The sequence below is a fragment of the Petromyzon marinus genome, chromosome 6 (genome assembly GCF_048934315.1).
Source record: "Petromyzon marinus isolate PM22_M1 ecotype Great Lakes invasive population chromosome 6, UKy_Petmar_22M1.pri1.0, whole genome shotgun sequence".
Lineage (NCBI taxonomy): Eukaryota > Metazoa > Chordata > Hyperoartia > Petromyzontiformes > Petromyzontidae > Petromyzon > Petromyzon marinus.
The window spans coordinates 10,812,365-10,835,652 of NC_133672.1; the positions used below are offsets into that span (position 1 = coordinate 10,812,365).

Genomic DNA, 23,288 nt, shown 5'->3' on the forward strand with positions numbered 1-23,288 from the left:
TGATAGGAACTGTGGCATAAAACATGGGGAAATGTTCACAGGTAATGGTGAAGGTGCAGTCTAGAAATTGTTTGCTCATGTCACTGTTACAGATATCTCTTGATGGTAATTGGTCTACTCTTCCGCTCTGACCGGGTGTGTTGGAAGAGGTCGGAGTACCCACGCTTTATCCCATCATATGCCACCTGCCAATCGGCTTAACTGTGGTGAAGCCATTTATACTGCTGGGTGAACAAAAGCAGTGAAGGATTAAGAAAGGTGTCAACTACCGCACCCGGAGATCAAACCAGAAACCAATGGATTGCATGCCCAGTGTGCTCTCCATTGCACCACAGATATCCAAAAACAATATCTTGCTTATTCTTGGTTCTTTTGGTAAAGTCACGTAGATAGAATATAAAATAAAAAGAATAAATTTTAATTAAATAAAAATAAAAAATAAGATTATTTTATTTTCTATCTACGTGACTTTACCGAAAGAACCAAGTGATATGTATTCCTGCAGTCACGAAAGTTTTAAGTAAAAATCTCTTGCATGTTAGGATTTACTGTCATTACTTTATACTTGTGGCAGTGATACATCCTGCAAATATCTTGACGAAGCAATATGTACGTGTGTACACACTACTGAACACGATTGCCACCTCTCTCACATGCAGACTTCCATTTTACAATGATTACGTCTCAATGATGTCTGTGAGGCCCAGTGAGATACATTCTTAATAACAACTAAGAACTAGACGGCCCATTAGCTTGAGAAAATACATTGGAAAGGTGAGATAAAGTCTGTCAAGAACGTGTGAGTTTGGCAAAATAAATTCAAATTATTGCACGTATCTTTGTTGTCTCTCTGTTCCTCCCCCTTATGCTCAAGCACGTTTTAGCTCTTTATCTCTTCTCGCCCCCCTTCACTGGAACATTAAGCAGTCGTCTTCGCGAACTAGTTTCCGCTTCTCCTTCAAAACTCACTTTTCCCCCCCTAGCCCATACCACAACCTCCTAATAATTTCCCCCTTCTGCCTACAACTGTTCTTGCTCTTTCATAATATCTCCCCATGGCTACCACTCATTCCCCATCCATCAAACCCATTCATCATCATTTGCTCTCGTACATTTTTCTTTGACCTGATTCATGCATCATAGGTTCGCCCATTGTTTCCTCTCGTCTTTTATTCATCTAATCTTCATCACATTCATTCATACCTACCAATTGTTAATTCTTTGTACAGCTGCTTGGGCAAGGCGCTATATAAATTATGATAATATAAGTTGCATATATTTATGTGTATGACACACTTTTCCTTTGTGTATGCACGTTTGGAAATTGTTGTTGCTTTTGTCAGCCTGTAACTTTCCACTGCTGGAAAAAGGCCCCCGCCATTTTCTTCCATCCCCTCTCTTCCTTGGTCTTGTCCAGCCGTGGCCTTCGAATTCGATGATGTCATCTTACTGCTGCCATCTCTTCCGCTGGCTTACAATGCTTCCTTTACCGTCTATCCAGATCCACTCTATTGTTAATCCAATTTAATTGGGGCAATTGCAATGCTGTTCAAATGTGGGCTCAAGATTGTCACGATGGGCTCTTATTCCACATGATGTCGATCTAGATTGTTGGAAGATTAAAAAAGACTTGCTTTTTAAAATAATGTTTCCATCATGTTCTTACGCAAAACAAAATTCAACGAATGTGCCCAAAGAGGATAGGGTATTTTGAATTAGTTTATATTACCCACAATGATGTTGATCAGAACCATGGACACCACAAAAGAACATGGAACAAAAGTAAAACCACGTATGCAAAGAAACAAGGAAGAGTAGCATGTTGTGATTTACACTGAGGCTTTGGTCATTTGGCAATACTTAACTACATTGAAGTATGGCCAAATAGCCGTCATTATTCCCACGGTGTGTGTGTATGTCTCTATCCAGTAGTGGATTGACAAGGGGCTGTATGATGTATGGAGAGCACAAAATGTTCTCGTGCGATGAGTTTCACCACGGTGTTTTTGGTAAAGCGTAATTTCGGGAGTAGCTCATGGCTGGTGTGACGCGTCAATTTAAATTGAGTTGAAACATTTTGTTGATGCACGCTTTAAGCCTACGTTGCATTGCCCGAGTGTTTTTTTCCAGTTTCAGAATTGAGCAATATTTCGTGCAGCATTTTTACGATTTACTGTTTCACAAATATGTTGCAAATAAAGCAATCTCTATTTAAGTGGAAACCAACATTTAATCCAAGAGCCTCAAATAAAGCAAAAGAGTGGCGTCTTGCTTTGTTGTCTATGAGTGGTGCTTGTAATGGAGGCCACTTGAAGTAACCTTCCAGCCAGATTGCTGCTCCATGTCATCTGGAAGTAATAAGGTTGTGTCTGTTGATGCATTGGTCTCTATGGCTCCCATTCTGACAAAGATTGCAAGGATTTTTTTTGTATTCTACAAACGAAAATCTTGACTGCATCTACTGACAGTGTTCATGCTTGACTAGACAATAATCTTAAAATGTGTTTCAGTAGACACAAATAACAAACTATATAAACCATAACATTTAAACCTTTTTTTAACACGTAAATATGACACTTTAATTAAATCTTAATATGCTATCAGAATTATTTATCTAAATGTATATACTCTAACGTTATACTTCAATAAATCTGGACAGGGTGAACGAGTAGTACCCTCTAGAGAGGCCCTCTTGAGCTCCCTCTACAGGAGCAGGCCCTTCCACCAGCAGTGGCATAGAAAATTCGCAGGACTGTCCCCTTACCCTGTGTTCGAGCTGAATTAAATACATATCGCAAAAAAACACCTATTTTAGTAATTCCAAAGGTATTTTATTATTTTATTCCCAATTACTTGCACTCATGCAAGGACAGCAGTGTATGCATATTAAATCCATATTATGTATTTAAAACGTTGAATGATAATTAATTTGGTATTTGTTTGAAGTTAACTCTTTCAACTTTGCATATTAAACAAAAAAATCCCCTTGACATGGGTTAAAATGTGCGTCTGGTCAATGTGAGTGATTAGGGTGTCCACATTTTCAGATGTTATGAATACTGTAGCATACTGTAAAAATTATGATTTTACTCTCTTGTATACACTTAACTCTGTTGCTCCTTTAAAATATTGTGTAACATCCTATGTTAAACTTGTAATGTTGTTGAATATTACTGAACCATTGCAGTCAATCATGGCCCATGCTGTTCATCATTTATGCAGTAGAGGACAGCAATTTCTGAAGCCCAACTCCCACCTTCCTCTCACCTACATGCTTATAGTAGAGGCCTGTTTCATTCATACAGCTAAAGGTAAATGTGCAGGTTTGCAATTGCTTGCTAATGGCACTGTTGACCGAACGCCTTCCTCTAGGAGTCTAGAGGGAGGTCTATATGGCATTTCATCAACTCTTACACGCTGGTCATAATATCTTGGAAGAGGTGAGAATACCCACACTGCAATCCACCACATGTGATCTACCGATCGCCTAACTGGTGTACCCATTTATACTGCTGGGTGGACAGAAGAAAGGCATGGTGGGAGAATGTAATAAACTAGCCTATCGTTTCAAATGCTACCCCAGGAGATTGAACCGGCGACCTCTGGATTGCAACTCCATTGCCCCAACCGTTACACCATGGCAGCATCCCTTTTCATACATGTAGTCAGGAAGCAAAATATCTGTCAAGTGCAAAGGCGAATTAAACCCATATTTTTTGCCTTTGTATTACATGACTGTAATTTCAATATAAGAAGGCAATCAGATATAATATTATCCATCTAGCCTCATGTATCTTGAACAAAGAAACACAATTTCCATTACAGCACTTCCTTAATTATGCCTAATGCCAAGGAGGAACTGTTTACTATTTATCTACCAATTCTGCATTAATTACCATATACTGCAACCATAGTTGCTACATGTGATTTAACCATTTATTGTGTAAGCAATACACACTTAATGCTCGCTGGCTGAACAGGATATTTCGCATTGGGGATGTAGACATTTCGTGAATTTCACAACATTGTAATGCAAATGTGAATTTTTAAAGTATGAAACACATATATTTTATTATTTTAATGTCTTAATTATTACAAATATGAGGAATGTTCTCTTGACGGGATACTTATTTTTCACCTTCAATGTTACAATGGTTGAATTGCAAATCAAATGTGGTACATTTCTAATTTGACCGCATTACATATATTCAAATTAAGACTTTCAGCTTTTGTAATTTACACTGTAATCTTCATGTGTACACTGAGCATTGAATTTTGGAACATTTTCATTAAAACACAAATAAAAACAGCAGCATCAGTCATATCAACCAGTTTTTGAAAATCATGGAATGTTTATCCCTGTCATGCAGTGTGTAAACATGCTGCCATATCCTAGGTCTGTTTGGGAGCAACATGTGATGGCGGACCTCACGTGAAATCTATTTCTGCAAATAAATCAACGTTATTTTGCAGAACCTCACTTCCATAGAGCTCGCTAGACAAGAACAAAATTGCCCCAAGCAGAGTTTTAAATAATTAAATACACATGCTCTCTCAAAGGGATGCTACCATAGAGTACAAAGGAACATAAATTAACCGCCCCCTATTTATTAATTATTTACTCCTCTTTCATCTGCAAAGATTACAATTTTCGTCATGCTTCGTGGTTTACTTGCTTGCAACCTTGCTGCCGATTAATCAACATCAGCCATATTCTATCCACAGCTGGATGAAAGCATCTCTTTGCCGCCGTCCACATTGGCTCATGATTCCGCGGTGCCACAATCCGCGTCATCGCTCCATCTCCGCGGCGATCGTTCTCTTGAGTGCATTCCCTCCCCAGCCATCACTTCATCACCAGTCTGATCCATCGGCCATGGTCCCTTCTAGCGGTGGTCGACACTCATTACTGAGTGCCAGCCAAAATTAAGGAACACGCCTGAGAGAAGGTTCAACATGGAGATGGAGCGATGAAATCCGCTCGTGTGCAGGAGCTAGATGGATGTTTCCATCACAAGACTGTGAGAGATGGCAATGGCTTGGGAAGGAAGGCCTTCATACAAAAGTGGATAGATCATGGCCGTTGATGATGAGGAATGAAACCTTGTGATATTGCCGTCATATTTTCTCTTCAATTATAGATCAATCCACGTGACTCATATAATCACAATATCCAATTCTTAACATTTACTAAGAAGTGCAGTGAGCAGCCTCCAATATCACTATAACGCTCAAAAAGAGCATTCAGAGACTTTGTTTTACCTATGCTGAATATTGCGATTTGCATTTCAATTAAATAGTCAAATGTGTTTCTCATGTATTCATCTGAGAGTACCAACGCAGAAATAAAACACCCGTGTGGTTCTGTCACAGTCAATAAGCAGGTGACATGTGGTGGGGATAAAGTGTGGGTATTCCCACCTCGGTCAAGATATATGGCCACTATGGAAAGTAGACCAAAATACCACCAAGAGATGTCCTCTAGATTTCAGTCAAGTGTAGGCCCTTCTGCCAGCAGGGGCGTGAGCTAGAAATTGCAGGGCTGCACCTTTATCCTTCCATCAAACGTAAAACAAGATGCAAGTCAGGATTGGAAGTGCCATAACAGTAATTCACACCAATCTCCACTTCAACGTGAGTGCCAGTAGGTGCCTGAGGACTTTACTTCCGCACCTGCAATTAACATGGTTGGCTACGTATGGTGCAAAAGAAGTTCGAAATACATACAGAAGGTGTCGCGTGTGGCAATTTCTTATGACCTCTTGGAATATTGAGGTAAAATAGTTTTGGGAAACATTGTTACATGCCACACAATTCTAGCCAGTCGCTCCCATAATGATATGGTTGTGTGGGGACAGGAAACGCATTGAGTCTGTACCACCTTGCTATTTCAAGATTCAAATGTTTAACTGTGGACGAGCAGCTTTGTGACGTTTTATAGGAATGCCACAGTGTTAACTTATTTTTTCTATCTCAATGAAGTTGTAACAAATGTATTAACTTATTTCTGCTCTTTTGTATTGATATGTGTATCAGTACCCGTATTATTTACCAACATTGGTGGGAATGTAAGAGCATCCATAAAAAAATGTTTTTACAATAACATGTATCCATGGAAGGATTACATTGAGAATTTTGCAAAAATATTAAGCTATCAACAGGCTTTGTATTATATTATTTGGGTTTTTCAGGCTTTATATTGATTTCAGATTCTTTCCGTATTGTATTTTGTGTCATTTTACATGGCCAAGGATGGATTTGGCCCACAAGCAACTTGATGCTTTCTCAGAAAACCGGTCTAGAGTTGAGCGACCTCATGCTAAGCCAAGCCTAATTTCGAACGAGATTTATATTTGGGTCAATTAAGAGCTGGGGTTTTTTTTTGTCACAGAGAGGGAATAACACAATCTGGCCAGTCTAAACATTAAGATTTTTCTTGTCGGCGATAGAAAATAACCACGTTATTATGTTTAAATTTATGTGTTATCAATAATACCGAACTTTATTGCTTTTGACACACCGTAATGAAAAAGATTCGTTACTAGCACTTGCTGATTGGTTAGATTATTATTGAAAAAAAATATTTACACCTAGAGGTAGATAAAATCCACAATTTTTACTTGCAGTTGTCATCTTGTACCACTGAGGGACTGAAACAAATTTGTATTAACTGCCTCACAAATTCCTGGTTTCAGTTGAAAGAAAGACATACAGAATAACCGTCATTGAATGAACCAAACATTAGAAGTTTCAGCTGCATTATTCGAACTCAGACATACTACAAAAATCTTGAAAATGGAATATCAAAACAACTTTTAAACCTGCATATATGGCCAAGAAAAACGCTTCAACACAACTTATTTTTGTAATTGGGACTCTCAGAAAGCCTGAGAAGCCATGGAGAATATTAGATCTTGGCTCGCATTGATTTTTATTCCAAAAATGTACTGCAAATAACGAAATTGGAGTTAAACATAGCAACATCAGCCCTTTCTGTGAAAACATAGCAGGATAGGGCTGAAAAATATATTTTTTGAGATTTAGTGAGACTTCCCTGGGTAAATGTGTGTAATAATACATAATGAGAGTAGTTTTCCTGGGTAAATACATTATTATCTGACCTCATCATATAAGACTGAACTCAATTGGAAAATCAACATAATTGTCTCGTCAATGCTATAGTCGTATCAATTCCTTTGTTAGGACCAACAAAGCACTTTCTATGCAGCTGCCAAATATGTAAATCTCTGTCATTCTTTTATGCCCTGATGAATTCCTGCATTGCTCCTTCAAGGTCATCATTCTAAACGGTTGTTGAGGCATTCGCTATTAAACCTTAACATGCTTTTGCAATTTTTCTGTCGTCTCCTATTGAAAGGTTATGGAATGTCTAGTAGAACGTGTAACCTTCCTTGTACTGAAACATTGCTTGACATCCTATTTATTTGTAAGATTGTATCTGCTACTGTACGGATTATAAGATAATAGTTACATTAATCACCTTAAGAGAGTTGTATGACTTTTATGATTAATAAACATTATTTTTATGCCAAGCAATTGTATTTGAGCACCGTATGTATGCCTGGAGTAAAATATGGCATGTTAAAATCTCAACCTTTGATCATCACACTACATTTATATGCACAAGGTAATGTGAATTTTATTTAGTTTAGTAGGAGCGCTTCAGTAGCTATGTTTCCATTAACATGCTTATTCTAAAGATCCCTACTATTTATTTTAAATAATTTGTAGTAATTACCCAGTCCTATTCAATTATTTGCATTCATTCGTATTCAAATGTTTGCTCAGTTTCTTGGTGAGTACATTATTCATTATTCCAGGAAAACACTTTTGCTCCGTTTTTCACTGACCTGTAGCATCGTGTGATGTTATGGGTTGGTATAGCATTAATCTATTAATTATTTACTGTGTGTAATTCAATTCGTTGATCAATTTATCAATCACAGCTGCTTTATAAATTAAACACGTTGAAAAATTACTTCCCACTTCCAAGATGCTATTTTTGTACACCCAAAACGTATGTTTATTAACACTGCAACATTTTCACGCATCACATGAAACAAGTAATTTTAAGTATTTTAAATTATGCTTTACTGCTGCAGTAATGTGGAGGACAACATGCCCTGTTTACCAGTATCATGCTTATTGCCAGAGTTGTCGATTTTTTGTTTAAGTACTGCTTAAATTAATAAATAAGAATATGACCCTTTAATAGCAGTTTTTGTAAAAAATATATAACTAAGAGGTTCAATTTAAGATTGAGGTATAACAACTTTCACAAAAATCGTACCTTTGAGCAAATAGCAAGTGATGTACTTGATGCTGTAAAAGTGGATTAACAATACCTTAGTATAGTAACATCGCACGAGTGACTATAAGACTAACTACAGCATTTTATAAACTCTATCTCAGCATAATAAATAGCATGTACCAATAAGTGAAGATTAATTGCCTGCTGTCAGATATAATGATGTAAGCATGAAATAAAGGCTGTGTCAATACCTCATAACAGACAACCCTCATATTTCATTTTGCTACTGAATGTCATGGATGGATTTTTTTAACATCACGGTAGCGAGCACTTCATTTTTCTAATATTAGACCCCAAACCTTTTTTATGCTAATAGTATGTATTGCATCCAAATTGGGGTGATTGAATTATCTTTCATACGGATATTAAAATTTTTAAAGAAGCAATTTATGTAACGGGTTTAATGTAATTTACAAAACAACCTATTACACGGTTAAGTTGTATTCCGTAACTACGTAAATCATGTGTGATTTTTACACAATTTATTTAACATCTTCACACCCATAAATACTTAAAAATAAATTCATGCTACTTTGTAAAAATGACAATTCTCAATTTTGAAGACAATAATGATCAAATGGTATATTACGGAATCTCATAATGACCATAATTTTGCAGATAAAGTGATACTTTGTGTACTCGTTTCAAGTAAACTTCATGTAAACTACACCGCCTTGGGAATGATGCAGCTATCATCATGCTCTTGCTGTCTTCCTCTCTTCATTTCAAGTCAATTTATTGTAGCTGTCAGTTAAAAGTCTGAAATAAATTCACAAACTGCTACATTTGGCAGATGGCTGCTTGTTATCTATCGTGGTGATCTACACTTCAGCAGGGAACTACATGATCTTGCACAGCTCTCTTCAGGGAATAAGAGCCAAGCGCTTGTTATGATGTCCGAACTGTCATGGGTAGAAATGATTTTTAGATGTGCATTTCAAATACACATCTTCAATATGCCTCAACTCTGAGAAACCATCTATATTGCGCTTATTTTTTACAGCTTGATATTAATAATGATAAAGTGCCAAAACAGAGCAATTTAGTTAAATGTGTTGAGGCTTTTTTGTGCACAATGAAAATGTAGTTGTGCATTTTCCAAAGCTTGAATAACATTTCTCCTTCCTCTTATTTTTTACCAACCTACGTCCTGGAACTTTTTTTTCCTTCTCACAGCGTTCTAATTTGAGCCTCAAGAGAAGCAATCTGGTTAACTATCGATACAGGCTTCCTCCCATTCCCCATACCATGTTGGTGGTGTATATTTTAATAGGGCCACCATCCCAGAAGTGTCTGTGCACTGAGACACAAGCTGGACAGATGGCCCCAGATCCTATCATTGCCGACACCTGCATTAGAGGCGCACAGGGTATTCTTAGTGTCAGTGACTCTAGTGATTTAATGTGATAAATTCTACCCCTCTGGAAAAGGCTGCAGCTCGCTGGTAGGCACATGCGAAACAGGTTTGTAAATTTACAATAATTGCGTTCCATCACAGTATGTTGCATTTACCAGGTTTTGGGGTGTATGCAATGTCCAGTCTTGTGTTTGTATGGAGGTAATATTATATGTATAAACACAACATCTTCAACGGTAATTAAACTTAATCCAAATTAAGTGGCAAGATTACGTAATTCGTTTTTTTTTATGAAAATGTAGGTGGTGCTCACCGCTGTTAGGGCTCCTGAGCCAGTAATGGAAATGTTAGATTACTCTGGTTGGAACCACTCATTTGAAACAAATTATGTATAGAAATAGATAATTTTTTAAAGTATGAAATAGTATCATATTTGAGAAATGTACCGCTTCAAAAACAGTAGTTAAAAGTGTGTTGTACATATTCTAGTGGCAAGTGATAATATTTGGCTTTAACAAATGACTTGTTCCCCCTCACAACATACATTAGCGCTTTGCTGGTCTGTCCAATAGCAGCGTAAGGGCAACGTTGACAAACTACTTTGTCATCCTGGATCTTAGATACAAGGGTTTTTATTATCTTCGTCCTTGAAAACAAACTCACGGAGCCAGGGGCAGTCAAAACGTGTTTTTTTTTAAAGCATGCAAAAATCTGCCGCATGTGTGTGCATTAATCATATAGTACAGGGCATTGGTGCGGTTTTCTGCCTTAAAAATAATGTCGTGTGGTAAGAATTGTAACATTTTTATACACGTTTAGACAGAGTGTTGATCATTTCTTGACTTGAAGCTTTCGCGACTGTAAGAATTCATATTCTTTGGGTCTTTCGGTAAAGTCACGTAGATAGGTTCAAAGAAAATAACAAAAAACTACGACGTTTCGAAGCTTGTGTTGCGATCATAACGTCGTAGTTTTTGTGTTATTTTCTCTGAACCTATCTACGTGACTTCACCGAAAGACCCGGAGAATATGTTGATAGTTTATGAACCACTTTTAAACCGATTATGATCTCTTATAAATGCGTGTTTTCACAACGCGAATTGGATGTAATGCGATGAAAGTATGAGGGAAGAATGTTTTTTACAACGTGGATGCGAATTGGATATAATGCGATTGAGTGAACAGAACTACGTCGCAGCGCGAGTAGGAATAAGCGGTTTAACGGTTGCCTCGGCGGAGCATCACACGAGGCATCGGGATGCTGCTGGATGCTTCTTGATGCTTCTCGATGCTACCCACGCACCTCAGGCTTTGTTCAGCTTGCATATGCATCTGACGTGTTATCGTGGATTGTGCTTTACCCTGTATTGAATGTTTTTATTATAACACGATTTTTCCACTCCGCTGTGTTCTTCAGGAATGCAACTACTGCGTTATAGGAGAACAGACTGTATGTTACATAAAACAAAAATTTCCTTTCGTTAATCCAGTACTGATTGAAGGCATTCCCACGATGTTGTAAGTCATGGAGGTTGCTTGAGCTAGGTTTAAAAAAAATAATGGGTGTAGTAAAATCTTGACTTAAAGCTTTCGTGACTGCAGGAATTCATATTCTTTGGGTCTTTCGGTAAAGTCACGTAGATAGGTTCAAAGAAAATAAAAAAAAACTACGACGTTTCGATCGCAACACAAGCCGGTCGTCTTCAGGAAAAGGGGGGTTAGCTTCCAAAGGCAAACTGTTTATAAGGGGTGTAGTGTGTTACAATGTATTTTATTTTTTACGAAAACGTGACACTTAACCAACGCAATGCCATTGAGTAGTAGCCACCTGTTAGGCATGCTGTTGATCACTGTTCAATTATTCATGGCGAGCAGCTCCACAATGCTGATATATACCAATTGCCATTTATCTTTTTGTTAGTCATGTTTGCACAGTGTTGGTCAATGGGAATCAATGTAGATCAGTTTCGAGCTTATAAACGTATGCGTTTTTTTGCATACGTTTTCAAAATGCACTGTAGGTGTTTGTCTCTGGGTGGAGTGGCTTCTGTAAAAAAAAGATTGCATGTTGCAATCTTACAAATAAAATAGCTGTGAACGTGGTTTCCTCTCCTAGAGCTCAGTGCACATAGCAAAGCAATGAGCGGCTTTGAATCAAGTGTGCCTGCAACACATCGTATACAGAAGACTTGCATCAAAACTGCTTGACAGCTGCCATTTGATATCTTATCACGTTGTGAAATGCCATCAATAGCCAGGCAGCAATTCTCTCGTAAACTCACAACAGCCGCTGCCGTGCTGAATGACTGTTTTATCGCAATGGCTGAGAATCAAGAGACTTTTGTCCATTTTTGAAATTCTCATAAATATTGGAACTCTGTGGACAATTTTATCTATACATATACAATTGCCACCTAAATTCCAATATCCTTGAGTGTGCATATCGTGCGTATATATTATCACTCGATTTATTCGTTTATTGTGAACAGTCGAGCATTAAAAAAAATGTTGTAAAATCCTCCATATGGAAGTGTAATTTTAGCAGTGAAAGTTCAAATAATCTATGTACAGTATAACACAGACGCTACAGTATGTATATTTTTTCTCCCAATAAAAAAACAACTTGCTGTTTCACAATCAGTTTATCTGGGTGAGGTAATAAATTCGCCACCACCTGCCCGACATAGTCAAATTTTATTGAAAGCATTCTAATTTCAAATTGTTATCACTGTCTCTTCTCATACAATTTTCCGTGCTTCATAAAAGCAAACCTGCGTTTTATTCACCTAACCTCGCCGTCGTGAATTATTGTCAAGGAGTAGCAGCTAACTTGAGATTGCCATTTTAATAGAGCACTTTGCCAGGACTTGAAGATGATATGGATGCGGCTGCTCTGTTTGCGATGTCAGGTAGAGCTGCCTCGAGGTGGGTCGAGGTCACAGTGCTGTGACGCTAATTGGTATAAAGTCTCTGTGCAAGAGCCGATGAGGAAAATAACTTGTATTATTCTACAGTGTCCGTCTCAAAACAAAGGGGAAACACCTGTAGACTTGAGGTTCAGGACTACCCTACCCCTGTTTAAGCCTCCTGCACATTCAAGGGCATCTTGGACACTAATTGTCAGTTCACAGCGCTAATTTCACATTCTTATATTCATGCATATAATTGTTTTTAGATTTGAACTGCGCTAACGTTAAATTATCATTGTCTATTTAATTTAATTGGGGTGGAGTGGTGGCACTGTCATTAGCGCACTATGTTGTGAACCCCAGGACCTTAGTTCCATTCTCAGCCAGAGGAGGATGGTTTCTGAAATGGTTCTGGGACCTCCCCTCTTCACCAATCTGCATTGACCAGGATGGTGAAGTAGAGTTAAATGAACCCCATGACACTGTATGGGTAGGACTTCATCCTGAATTGATTAAGGTCTGAAATTGTTTTTAATTATGTTTGAATTGTTTATTTCTTGCTTTCATCACCAATATGTTTTGATGCTTTTGTCAATGCTATACAATGCTTAGAATCAAGCAAATTATTCATTTGCTGTGATTTACAATTGCTGTAATGAATAATGGTTAAGTTATACTTTTTTACTGGGTATTCCTTGAAAAATATACTTTCATTCTCAGTGGGATGTGACCTACATATAAAGGAAATGCAAATTATGACATTTAAACATTTGATACTAATACATTGACATCCAAATTGACTTTCCAAAATGTTTATATTAAAAAAATTAAATATGATGTAGTGCAGCATTTCAAGGAGATTTGTATCTTCAGTGAAAATGTTTTTTGTATATATCTCTCTGTATTCTAAAACAACATTAATAACGCAAAGCAAATTCGAATTTATCTCGTGCTTTTATCAGCATTTTCAAGCTTAACTGATTATCTTGGTAAACATTTGATTCAACTAGTATATAAATCAAATCCTGCTAACTTTAAAAGTCATACAGTTGGTTGTGAAACAATGGTGAATTTTAGAGTCTGCAAAAATAGAAAATTAAGTGCAACAAAATCAGAATCCCGATTTCAAACTTAAAATTTACTATAAATTCTACCCCCTGCAACACTTTAATTTGATACAAATGTTAACTTCTCTCATATTTTTTGTGCCCAGTGTCCACCGTTGGCCATAGCTGCATACGTTATTATCTATAGTCATTATAAGCCAACTGTGAGCTGCTGGAGTCCACTGTTATGGAACAGCACAGCATGGTTAGTTGTCACATGGACCTTTTGTGTATTGACAAAATATACCCCCGCCTTCAAAACATCAATGACCATGGCTGCAATGTGTGATCAGCTTTTCAGAAAAGCAAGATACCTTAAAGCATAGGTAATCCCTGGAGGTGAAGTGCAAGGACAAAGGCTCAGGTTCACAGTTTGAGGTCACTGCTGTATTTTGGGGATCCTATAAACCCTCGTGGCCTCATTGTGTGTTCGTGCATGTGTGCTTGTGGGGGGAGTGGTAGTGTAGTGGTTAGTGCTGCACTGCGCTGTCAACCCAGTGACCCGTGTTCAATCCCTGCTCATGACAAATGACAGTGCCGAATATTTGAACCGGTCCTTGGCCTCCCCAAGTTAGACTTCAATGAGGACCCACCTTCTCGTGTGCCGTGCCGACCTTCATAGGTGCTCGCTAACAGTACTTGTCCCAACAATCTGTTAAAGGCTCCATGGGGGATCTTTGTCTTTGTGTATTGCAAAAGTCACTTTTTTCAGACAGGTTAAGAAAAGAAAATGGACTTGGGCAGGAGACGTTGCTCGAAGGGATCATGGCCGATGGTCAAGAATAATAGTTGAGTGGCAGCCGAGGGATGAAGCACATCCAAGATGACACACTTCGGGGAGAGGGAGCGATGAAATTAACCCGTGATGGAGGTTCTCGGTAGACTATTACATCGCTGAATCGTGAGAGATGGTGGCAGCTTGGGGAGGCCTTCAAACAGCAGTGGATTGATCATTGCTGCCGATGATGATGATGATCAAAAGTAAGATTTTAGAAATGTTGCATATCTGTGGATATTTTTTAATAAGTTGTAGAGATTGTGGAACACATTCGTTCCCTAGTTCACTTTTAATTTATGTGAACATTATGCTCTTTTGAGAGTACAATAATTAAAATAAAGTAGCCACCTCCATTTCTAGTTGTTACATTTCAGATTGCTACTTGTTATTAAATGTACAATTCATGCAATGAAAATCATTTATCAGTACGTGTTGACATTTGCATTTTTGGAATGTGGGTTGGGAATCATGGTAGCACAGCGATGAGCAGGTATATTAATAGCATTTGATAAAGCACAGCACCTTAATGCCTTGTTAAATACTGTACATTGAAATCTTCTGTGTTACATATATAAGTCTATTTCATCTCGGTATATATTTGCACTCAACATATAATCCACCATTGCCTTCTTTCTAAATGCTGTGCTCTCAATCACCCTTACGTCATACTTGAAGGCTACGTGCCAAGCCTCACCGCACACAATATTGGTTGCAATGGGGCATGGTGAGTAGACGTATATAAAGTCATACAGTGGACACAACTAAGATATATTGCTACTGAAAAATTAAGTAGGATGTGTAATTCAGATTAGTCTTATTCCTTCTAAATTAGAGATTTTATATTTAATTACCCTCATAAAAGATGGGCACATTTGCTTAACACTTGTAAGCGTAAACATTCTATGAAATAAATCAGGATTTAAATACACATGAGGAGGAGCATTGCAAACTGCACCGTGACCTGAGTTTTTGGAAACCTGTGACCTGAGTTCGATTCCCGGTCACGGCTAACATCAGGAGCGAGTGACACCCAAATTGGCCCCGGGACCCCACTTCACTAACCCGTGCTGAATGTCTTATTGACAACTGGTCAAACAACCCCCCTCCCCCCCATGAGTGAAACAGCACAGGACTTCCTTCATCCAGTCGTGGATTGACAAAGAGCAGTGTTGTGTTTCATTAATGTGTTAGATAGACGTGGAAAACTACGTTACATCGCTGATAGTGCTCACTTGTCAGGAAGGTTTTTATTCTAAGTGCGCTGGATGACATTGCTGCTTTTCAGTTTGAGTATTTGGCAGCTATACATTTCCATGTGATAAGCCACTTCGTTGAGCTATCATTTGTGGCCAGGTCACTTCTGAAAAAGAGCTACATAGAGCTAGTGGGCCTTGCCTGGTGAAATAAATATAGTTTTGTTTAGTTTTATTGAAAAAGAAAAAAAAGACAGAATCGTATAGCTTCATCGTTTTAGTTTGATGCTTTTAATGGTGCCATCCTCTAATGCATCAGTATGTGGACAGACCACGTCTATGTTGTATCCTCTAGTCATGTGATAGAGATGTAGTGCACGAGTGCATTATCTGGAGACATTGGCACTTGTTTTTGCAGTCTGGCTGAAGCTTGGGTGCCATGCCAGAGTTGTGTAGTTTTGCATTTCAAGGGAAGCAAAAATAATTCATAAACTATGCACACACAACAGAACTGTGGCCATGAAATATTTATTATGTCATGAATAATCTTCTCCTGAGCTATAAACTATACGGAAACAAAGAAAAAGCAACATTCTTAAGGGCAACTTTTTATGTTTTTTAGCGCGCCAATATAAAGTTAATTGTTTAAAGGATGTTTTGAATAATCTTGGGAACAAAAACATCGTTACTGCTTCAGGTGACAAGTAATTAGTTGTCACACGAGTTGAAAGTATACTGCTAGAAATGTTAATTGAAAGGACATGTACGCCTTTTATTGCAACTCCATAAAATGAATTTATTTTAACGAACTAAATCAGTCCAGTAAAAGTGTACGCATACAATATAGATAGATTAAAAGTACATAAAATGTTGCAAGAAGATAAGGTGCTGCTATCATGTCTCTCATGCACAAAAGATACGGTTCATGGATGTGTACCAACTCGCCCTTTCTAGCTCAACTCTCTTTCGGAATGCAATAGCCAACATTGTTTAGGCACTTGTAAATGCGAGCCATAATAAAGACAAATATCCCCTGTAAAGCCTTCACAGATTTCTGGGGCAAGTACTGTTAGAAAGCACCTCTGAAGCACCGGGGGGGGGTTGGGTGGCCAGGTTTACACACCACACCAGGTACTCATTTGAGGCTAAGGTTTACCACCAGGTACTCAAATGAGAACCGTAATTCACACACACACACGTTTACATTGTGCATCATTACCTCCAAGAAGTTTCTTTGGCATTGCCATTCAATTCGATAAATTTTCGTATGTATTGCACTTTGTAAAAATGTAGCATTAAACGCAACCGCGTGGTGCATTATCCGCTTGCTTTATCGTTGTCAGGTATTGCATAGTTTAAATACATTCTTAACTGATTGCGCTGCAAATGCCTGTCGCCTTTCCATGTTATTTCATGCCTCTGACCTGCAATTACATGAGCACCATGAATGATATATGAGGAGCGCTCCTGCCAGGATGTGTGCACTCAGATCAGAAGCACAAGGGAATGTATCTCCTGCTCACACCACATCCGCCTTCAGACTTGCCATTGGCGGCGAGATAGTGTTCTCTTTACCGGCGGTGTTGTTCAGTTTCTCCGTTACTAGCATTGTAAAATCGTCTCTTACAGGGAATATATCCAGGCGACAATGTTGTAAACACCTCTCCGTTCAGATATAAAGGAACATGCGGCTAATATTGTTTTACATCCCTAGCTTATTAAGAACACCCCTCCTTAAAAAAATAGACCATTCCCATTACAGCTACAGTACAATTCCCAGTGCTCTCTCAGAAGATTTGATTTGCATAGTGAGCGCCTCACTTTTGCGGTCCCCTCGAGTACACATTAATTTTTTTTGTTTTTATTTTTTTCTTGCCAGCCTAGATGCACGGTCTCCGTTTCAGCAGGGCTGCACATTGACTTGGCTCTTGGCTGCATCCTAGGAGAGCACTCAAATAGGGAGGGATGGAGGGAGGGAAGGAAGGAGAGATACAGTACAAATGCGTAGTCACGGCATTTGGGCTCTGCAGTGTGTGAATGAATTCACGCGAATGCACCGACGCCACTCGGATTCGCCTCGAGTGGGCGAGTAGCTGAACCAAAAGCACAAACAAACCAAACAACAACAAAAAATCGAGGAAATCAGTTTTCTGATGAGCTCATCCTCTTTGCAATTATCGCGAAGCCACAATCCGAGCGGCGACGCGCGCGCGCGCGCGCGACTTCAGTTTCCACCACCACCAGGAACAGCAACAACAACAACAATTGTGTGTTCTGCTCACGAGGAGAGTGAGGAGAGAGAGAGAGAGCGAGCGAGAGAGCGAGCGAGAGAGCTGGGAAATCCTCAGGAAAAGGAAAAAAAAAGGGGGTGGGGAAGACGAAAGGGCGGAGGAGGGGAGAGAAAGGGTGGCGGCTTGCGTAGCCTTTTGCGCCGTTTCGCTTTCGCGAGGATCATGAGCCGATCGCCGACGCTTCTTGCTGCGGGTTTCTGCCAGCAGCGCACGTCCCTCCTGCTAATTGTGCCGAGCTGCCGAGGTCGCTGCGCGCAGTGTATAGTAGTAGCATGGGCTGGGGCCGCGGAGCCTGCGGGCTGCTCCTTGTCATGTGCGGGTGCCTCTGCGGGCCAGCGAGGGGTGCCCTGAGCTCGGGAACTCACCAGGAGCACCACCACGGGGCGAGGCAGCACTCCGGACCCGTGGCGATCTTTCGCTCGCCAGCGTCGCTGCGTGGGGGTCACGGTGGGTTTTTGTATGGTTTTTTTTTTGCTGGGGGAGTGGGGTTTGTGATTGGGGGGTTGTGTAGGGGGGGTGCTGAGAGATTTTTTTTTGGGGGGGGGGAGCTGAGAGATTTGGTGGTGGTGGTGATGCGCGGTGGTGCAATCGTGCAGGAGAATCTGTGCAGCAATGTTATTGTCATTCGTTCCTCTTAATTCAACAGATGTTGTCCCTTAAAATATAAATATATGCGTGGTATATAATAAATGAGGCGATGGTGCTTTGCTGCTGTTTTCATTAGGTTTTCTAAATAGGTCATGCATGGCAAGCCTGTAGAGGATACATGCGAAATAGGTATTTGAGCCCGCAGATGTGCTCCTCGGCGCAGGGTGCTATAGGCAGGGAGGAATGAGCTCCCTTGAAATATGCAATTTCATTCGGCAGAGCCCCCACGCGACTGCGAAATAACATCAGACTTGCTGAGACTGTTACAAAGGGTGTTCTCCTACGGAGCGGCACATTAAATGGACCCGTATTGCCCAAGTCATTTGATGCATAATTTTCCGTGCTGTGTAATGTGTTCGATGATCTGTGCTTAATAGCGGAACTGCTGTACGAATTTTCCAGGTTTAGAAACAAGCTAACAAGCAGGAATCCACTCTCGAGCACTGATAGCCTTCAAAGAGCAGTAATTACATGTTTTTTCTGCTCTTACAATGTTGTACTATATTATCTCCGTGCGTGTGGCTTCATTCATGTTAATACACCCATATACTGCATAAGCAATTTAAATTGCAATATCGTACTTTCTTTTACTAGGTTGATATGTTAGAGATATTAATTTCACTTGTAGTTAATGTTAATAACACAACTGGCACCCGTAACTATCACATGCTTGTGGATGTGTTTTATCGATACGTTTATTGTAAATATAAATGTAGAATATAAATCGAATGATCACTTAATAACACGCTGTACATTAATAGTAATTTAGAATCAAACGATTTAAATTTCACTTAATTTGCTTGACCAATTTTGCCATCGCTAATAATGATAATCTTGTTGCTATAAAACATGTGCCATTTTAATTTTCGTTTGCAATAAGTCGCATTGATATCTTGCGCAGAATGCATGCATAGAGTCTTTGACACAAATGTATAATTTCCGGGCATTATTGTATACGTCGTTCAGACTTGCATCCATATTATTTATTTAAGAAAATACACATTTTTAAAAATGACTTTAGCCAAGGCTATCTGATACTATTGTTGTTCATTGCCATTGAAATAATGACAGCACTACACCGTTCACAATCGCCCGTGAAGCTGTGCATAAAGGAAATGGGTTATTCGCACGTTTTTCAACATTGAATTCAACCCAAAGTGTTTCGATTTTTCGACCAGATTAATATTACACCATGCACACATTCCAAAATATTGTGTCCAAGACATTTGTTTCTACACGTGTCATTTTATTTCACATGTTAGGCGTACATTAACACCAATGACTTTATTGACATTTCTGCATCTGAAGTATGCTCTACGTAGTGTTCAATTATGTTCTATGTTGCATAGGCTTCTCTGCTCATGGCGTCAGCCCTCGATAGAGTTAACTACAATTGACTTTACACAAGGGATTCTGCGTTCCATGGCTTGCCTCCTTGACAGCTTCTTGGATGAACCAGCTTCAGAACAATATTTTTTATTTCTCCTGCCAGAAGTCAAACCGCACAAGGTCTCCCAAGGCATCCTCTATTTGTTTGTCCTGTTGTGTATAATAGAACGTCTTATGTAAGTGCATACGGACTAAAATTGCTTTGCGGTTTGTAGACGTCATATTAATGTGAATGTGGTTTTAATCATGCTTATCCAACCACAACAATGTGACTTGGAAAAAGGTTGCAAAATTAACAAAATGAAAACATTTAAATAATGAATGTACATTAAGTTTCAAAGGTTATTTACAATTCTACTTTTTTTGTTTGTCCAAAGCAAGATATCTTAATGTCATATCTGAAAGAGAAAATCCAGATAGCATGTGCTTGCCAATGAGGTGAAGCCAATATTAATACCTGATCTTTGATATTTTTAAAATAGGTGAGCATCTTCAAAGAATGCTCGAGAATCATCACTTTTGTGAGCTCAATTGGGTCCCAAATATTACACACCACCATTTTCATGTTTAATGTTCACAGGGTGTCCTGAGCCCTTGGCAAGTAAGGACTTATTCATATTCCTTACAGATCCACAGCCTTCAAAAAGGCTGCTTGAACTCCATCCTCTCCAAACAGCCCCGTGAATGCTGTGGCCATATCACGAGTGAGGCTTTGCCAAATTTTCGATGTGATCTAATGCGAAGGTTGACTTTCTATCTCTGGCCACGAGGTATTAGATTCATTCAGGACGAACATCGTAGTGCATGCTGGAAGAAGAAAAATATATATTGGTATTAATTTGTATTGTTTACTGGATCTTATATATCACAGATTGTATGTGCAGTGATATTAAACTGTTCCATAAGTTAGCTGCATACCTTTCGAACATATGTAACAGGAAACATTATCTATGGATAAGGAAGCAAGACAGTTTCACTTGAGTGAAAGAGTAAATGTTTTATTGCAAATGAAACGCATGTGCTGCAACCACCTCTCTGGCACTATCTGTGATGCACATTTCATATGACGCTGCATTGCAATTTCACATAATCATTGTACATTTACCCGAAGCTCTTATCTAAGAGAGACGATCTGCCTTTTTGGACACCAATATGCTACGGTGTTCATCTCTTCAAAGTACTTTTGTTATCATATGGTCGTAATTTGGTGAGCTTTCTTCCACACAAACTTGGTCTTGCATATCTGGTCCACAATCTGCTGGGTAGCTAATCTGACTAATTTGTGTTTTAGAGTGTATGTTTTTATACATTTAATGAATTATATTTGTGATCACATAGATGTGGAGCAGCGGTGCAGTAGTTGGAGAAATTTACCAGCCACAGCTAACATCAGTGACTGGTGATATCTGAATCAGTCCTGGGCCTCCAGCTGCAACGCCCCCCCCCCCCCCCCCATCATATCCCCTTCACCAACCCGTACTGACCATGGCCAAACAACTGACATGGTGTGGGATGATGGGCAATGACAGCTAAGATATGGAACATTTCCAAGAATAAGTCCACTGAGGAGATGGAGCAATAAAATCAGCGCATGTGCAGGTGGCTAGGTGGACTGTTGTATCGAAAATTCGTGGGAGATGGCATCAGCTGGGGGTGGCCTTCATCCTGCAGTGGATTGAGAATGGTTGTTGATGATGATGATGCTACAAGGTGGTATGGAGAAGGCAGCACAGCAAATAAGTTTGGGCTTTGTCTCAGTGAACTTGTGAGAGTAGATTCTCCTAATACGTTTTGGGTTTCTTCAGGTACTCTGGTTCCCTTTCATGAATTGTCCAATTAGAATAACGTCTTAAAAGGAGTGCTATGGTTCAGAAAAAGCTTTTCCTGGATATATAAAAATGTTATATTGTTATTAAATTAACGTTCTTGAACAGTGTGTTGACTTCAATGGGTTTTTAAAACAGTTACTATTATACGACTCGTCAAATATCGTCTTTGAGCTATAGTCATGGGAAAAAAACACAACAGCATACTACTGTCACTATTTTGTTTAACATTATCACAATTACGGTGATAATGGAAATGTAGGTATTCTATCCCAAAGGACTATGGTTGCCATCATTATCGCCGTGCTAACTTTGACATTTTGGCCAGATAGATTGTAATTTGATTAAGCTAAAATAGCTATTGTGATTGACAGGTATAGTGTTACAATTACGTGATGTGAAAAAATGTTAATGGAAATGTGCAAACACAAAAACATATGGGTGAAAACATGCAAAGACAAGCGACAACGTACAAATATCAGCCAGGAAGATATAGTCTAAATATAGTAATCCCACATTTGTAGCTATCAGTTGAACACATTTATTTATCATTTATGAATTGTGATAGCAATTTGTAAAAACTAATTTAAAACTGTTATTCATTTCCTAAGTGCATTAGGTGTATTTTATTTTAGGACATTCAAATTATATGTGAGTATTTAGTTCCTATCCATATAAAAATATATCACTACTTCTATGGTAATTAGTATGGGCTGCAAGGTTTGGGTCTAATCGGACCTGATCACAGTTAGTCTAAATCGCAACCCGGATCCAATTCAAAGCTGATGGGATCAAATCCACATTTTAAAAAAATCCACTCACCAGCAAAATCGGATCCTGCTCAGCCGATTGGGATTGAAATGTATTACACAATAACGTATTATGCTGTAGGATATTATTTAGCTGTGAGGTGGCCACGAGATAACAGTAAAGCAGTGGGTTCTAGAAATCCATCTGTGGAGAGCTTAGTGTTTCCCTCTCATACGCCTAGGTTTCATCTGGATAGTAGATGAGTTTAAGCCTACCACACGAAGCCAACCACGTATGAATGGCATTACCCAAGCATCCCAGTGTAGACCTCTCTTGAAAAAGAACCCTCAGACTCAGTGAATCTTTGGTGGGTAAAGGTATGTAAGTGCAAGTATAAAGGGCTTTATTGTTATATTATGAACAGCTCGCTTATAAGTCATGTACGTCACATGTCCAAGAGGACGTCCACCATGGGAGATGGAGCAATGAGATCAGTTCGTGTGCAGGAGTGAGATATATGGTAGCAGCACTGAACCATGAGGGATGGTGATGACGTGGGGTGGGGGGCTTAATCCAGCAGTGAATAGATATTGGCTCATGATGATTAACTGGTCCTTTTTGGAAACTGTAGAATCTATATGTATCATCGTCACCAAACAAAAACATCATGACATTTAATAAAATTGTGGATGAATAGTTATATCGGTAT

The 23,288-nt window shown here is 39.0% G+C and overlaps 1 protein-coding gene across 49 annotated transcripts in view; it reads left to right on the forward strand.

Moving 5' to 3' along the window:
* LOC116939524 (neurexin-1-like) overlaps window positions 1-23,288 on the forward strand; it is a 297,761-nt gene that overhangs the window by 184,082 nt on the left and 90,391 nt on the right. The window contains exon 1 of one of the 49 annotated variants that reach the window (XM_032948038.2): window positions 10,639-18,413. The exons of 45 other annotated variants lie outside the window; for them this stretch is intronic. In XM_032948038.2, the coding sequence (XP_032803929.1) occupies window positions 18,239-18,413 (175 nt within the window). In that variant the 5' untranslated portion in view covers window positions 10,639-18,238. Of the gene's footprint in view, window positions 1-10,638; window positions 18,414-23,288 lie in introns of those variants that run through there. 3 more of the 49 variants (XM_032948036.2, XM_032948039.2, XM_032948037.2) reach the window with 3 other exon arrangements.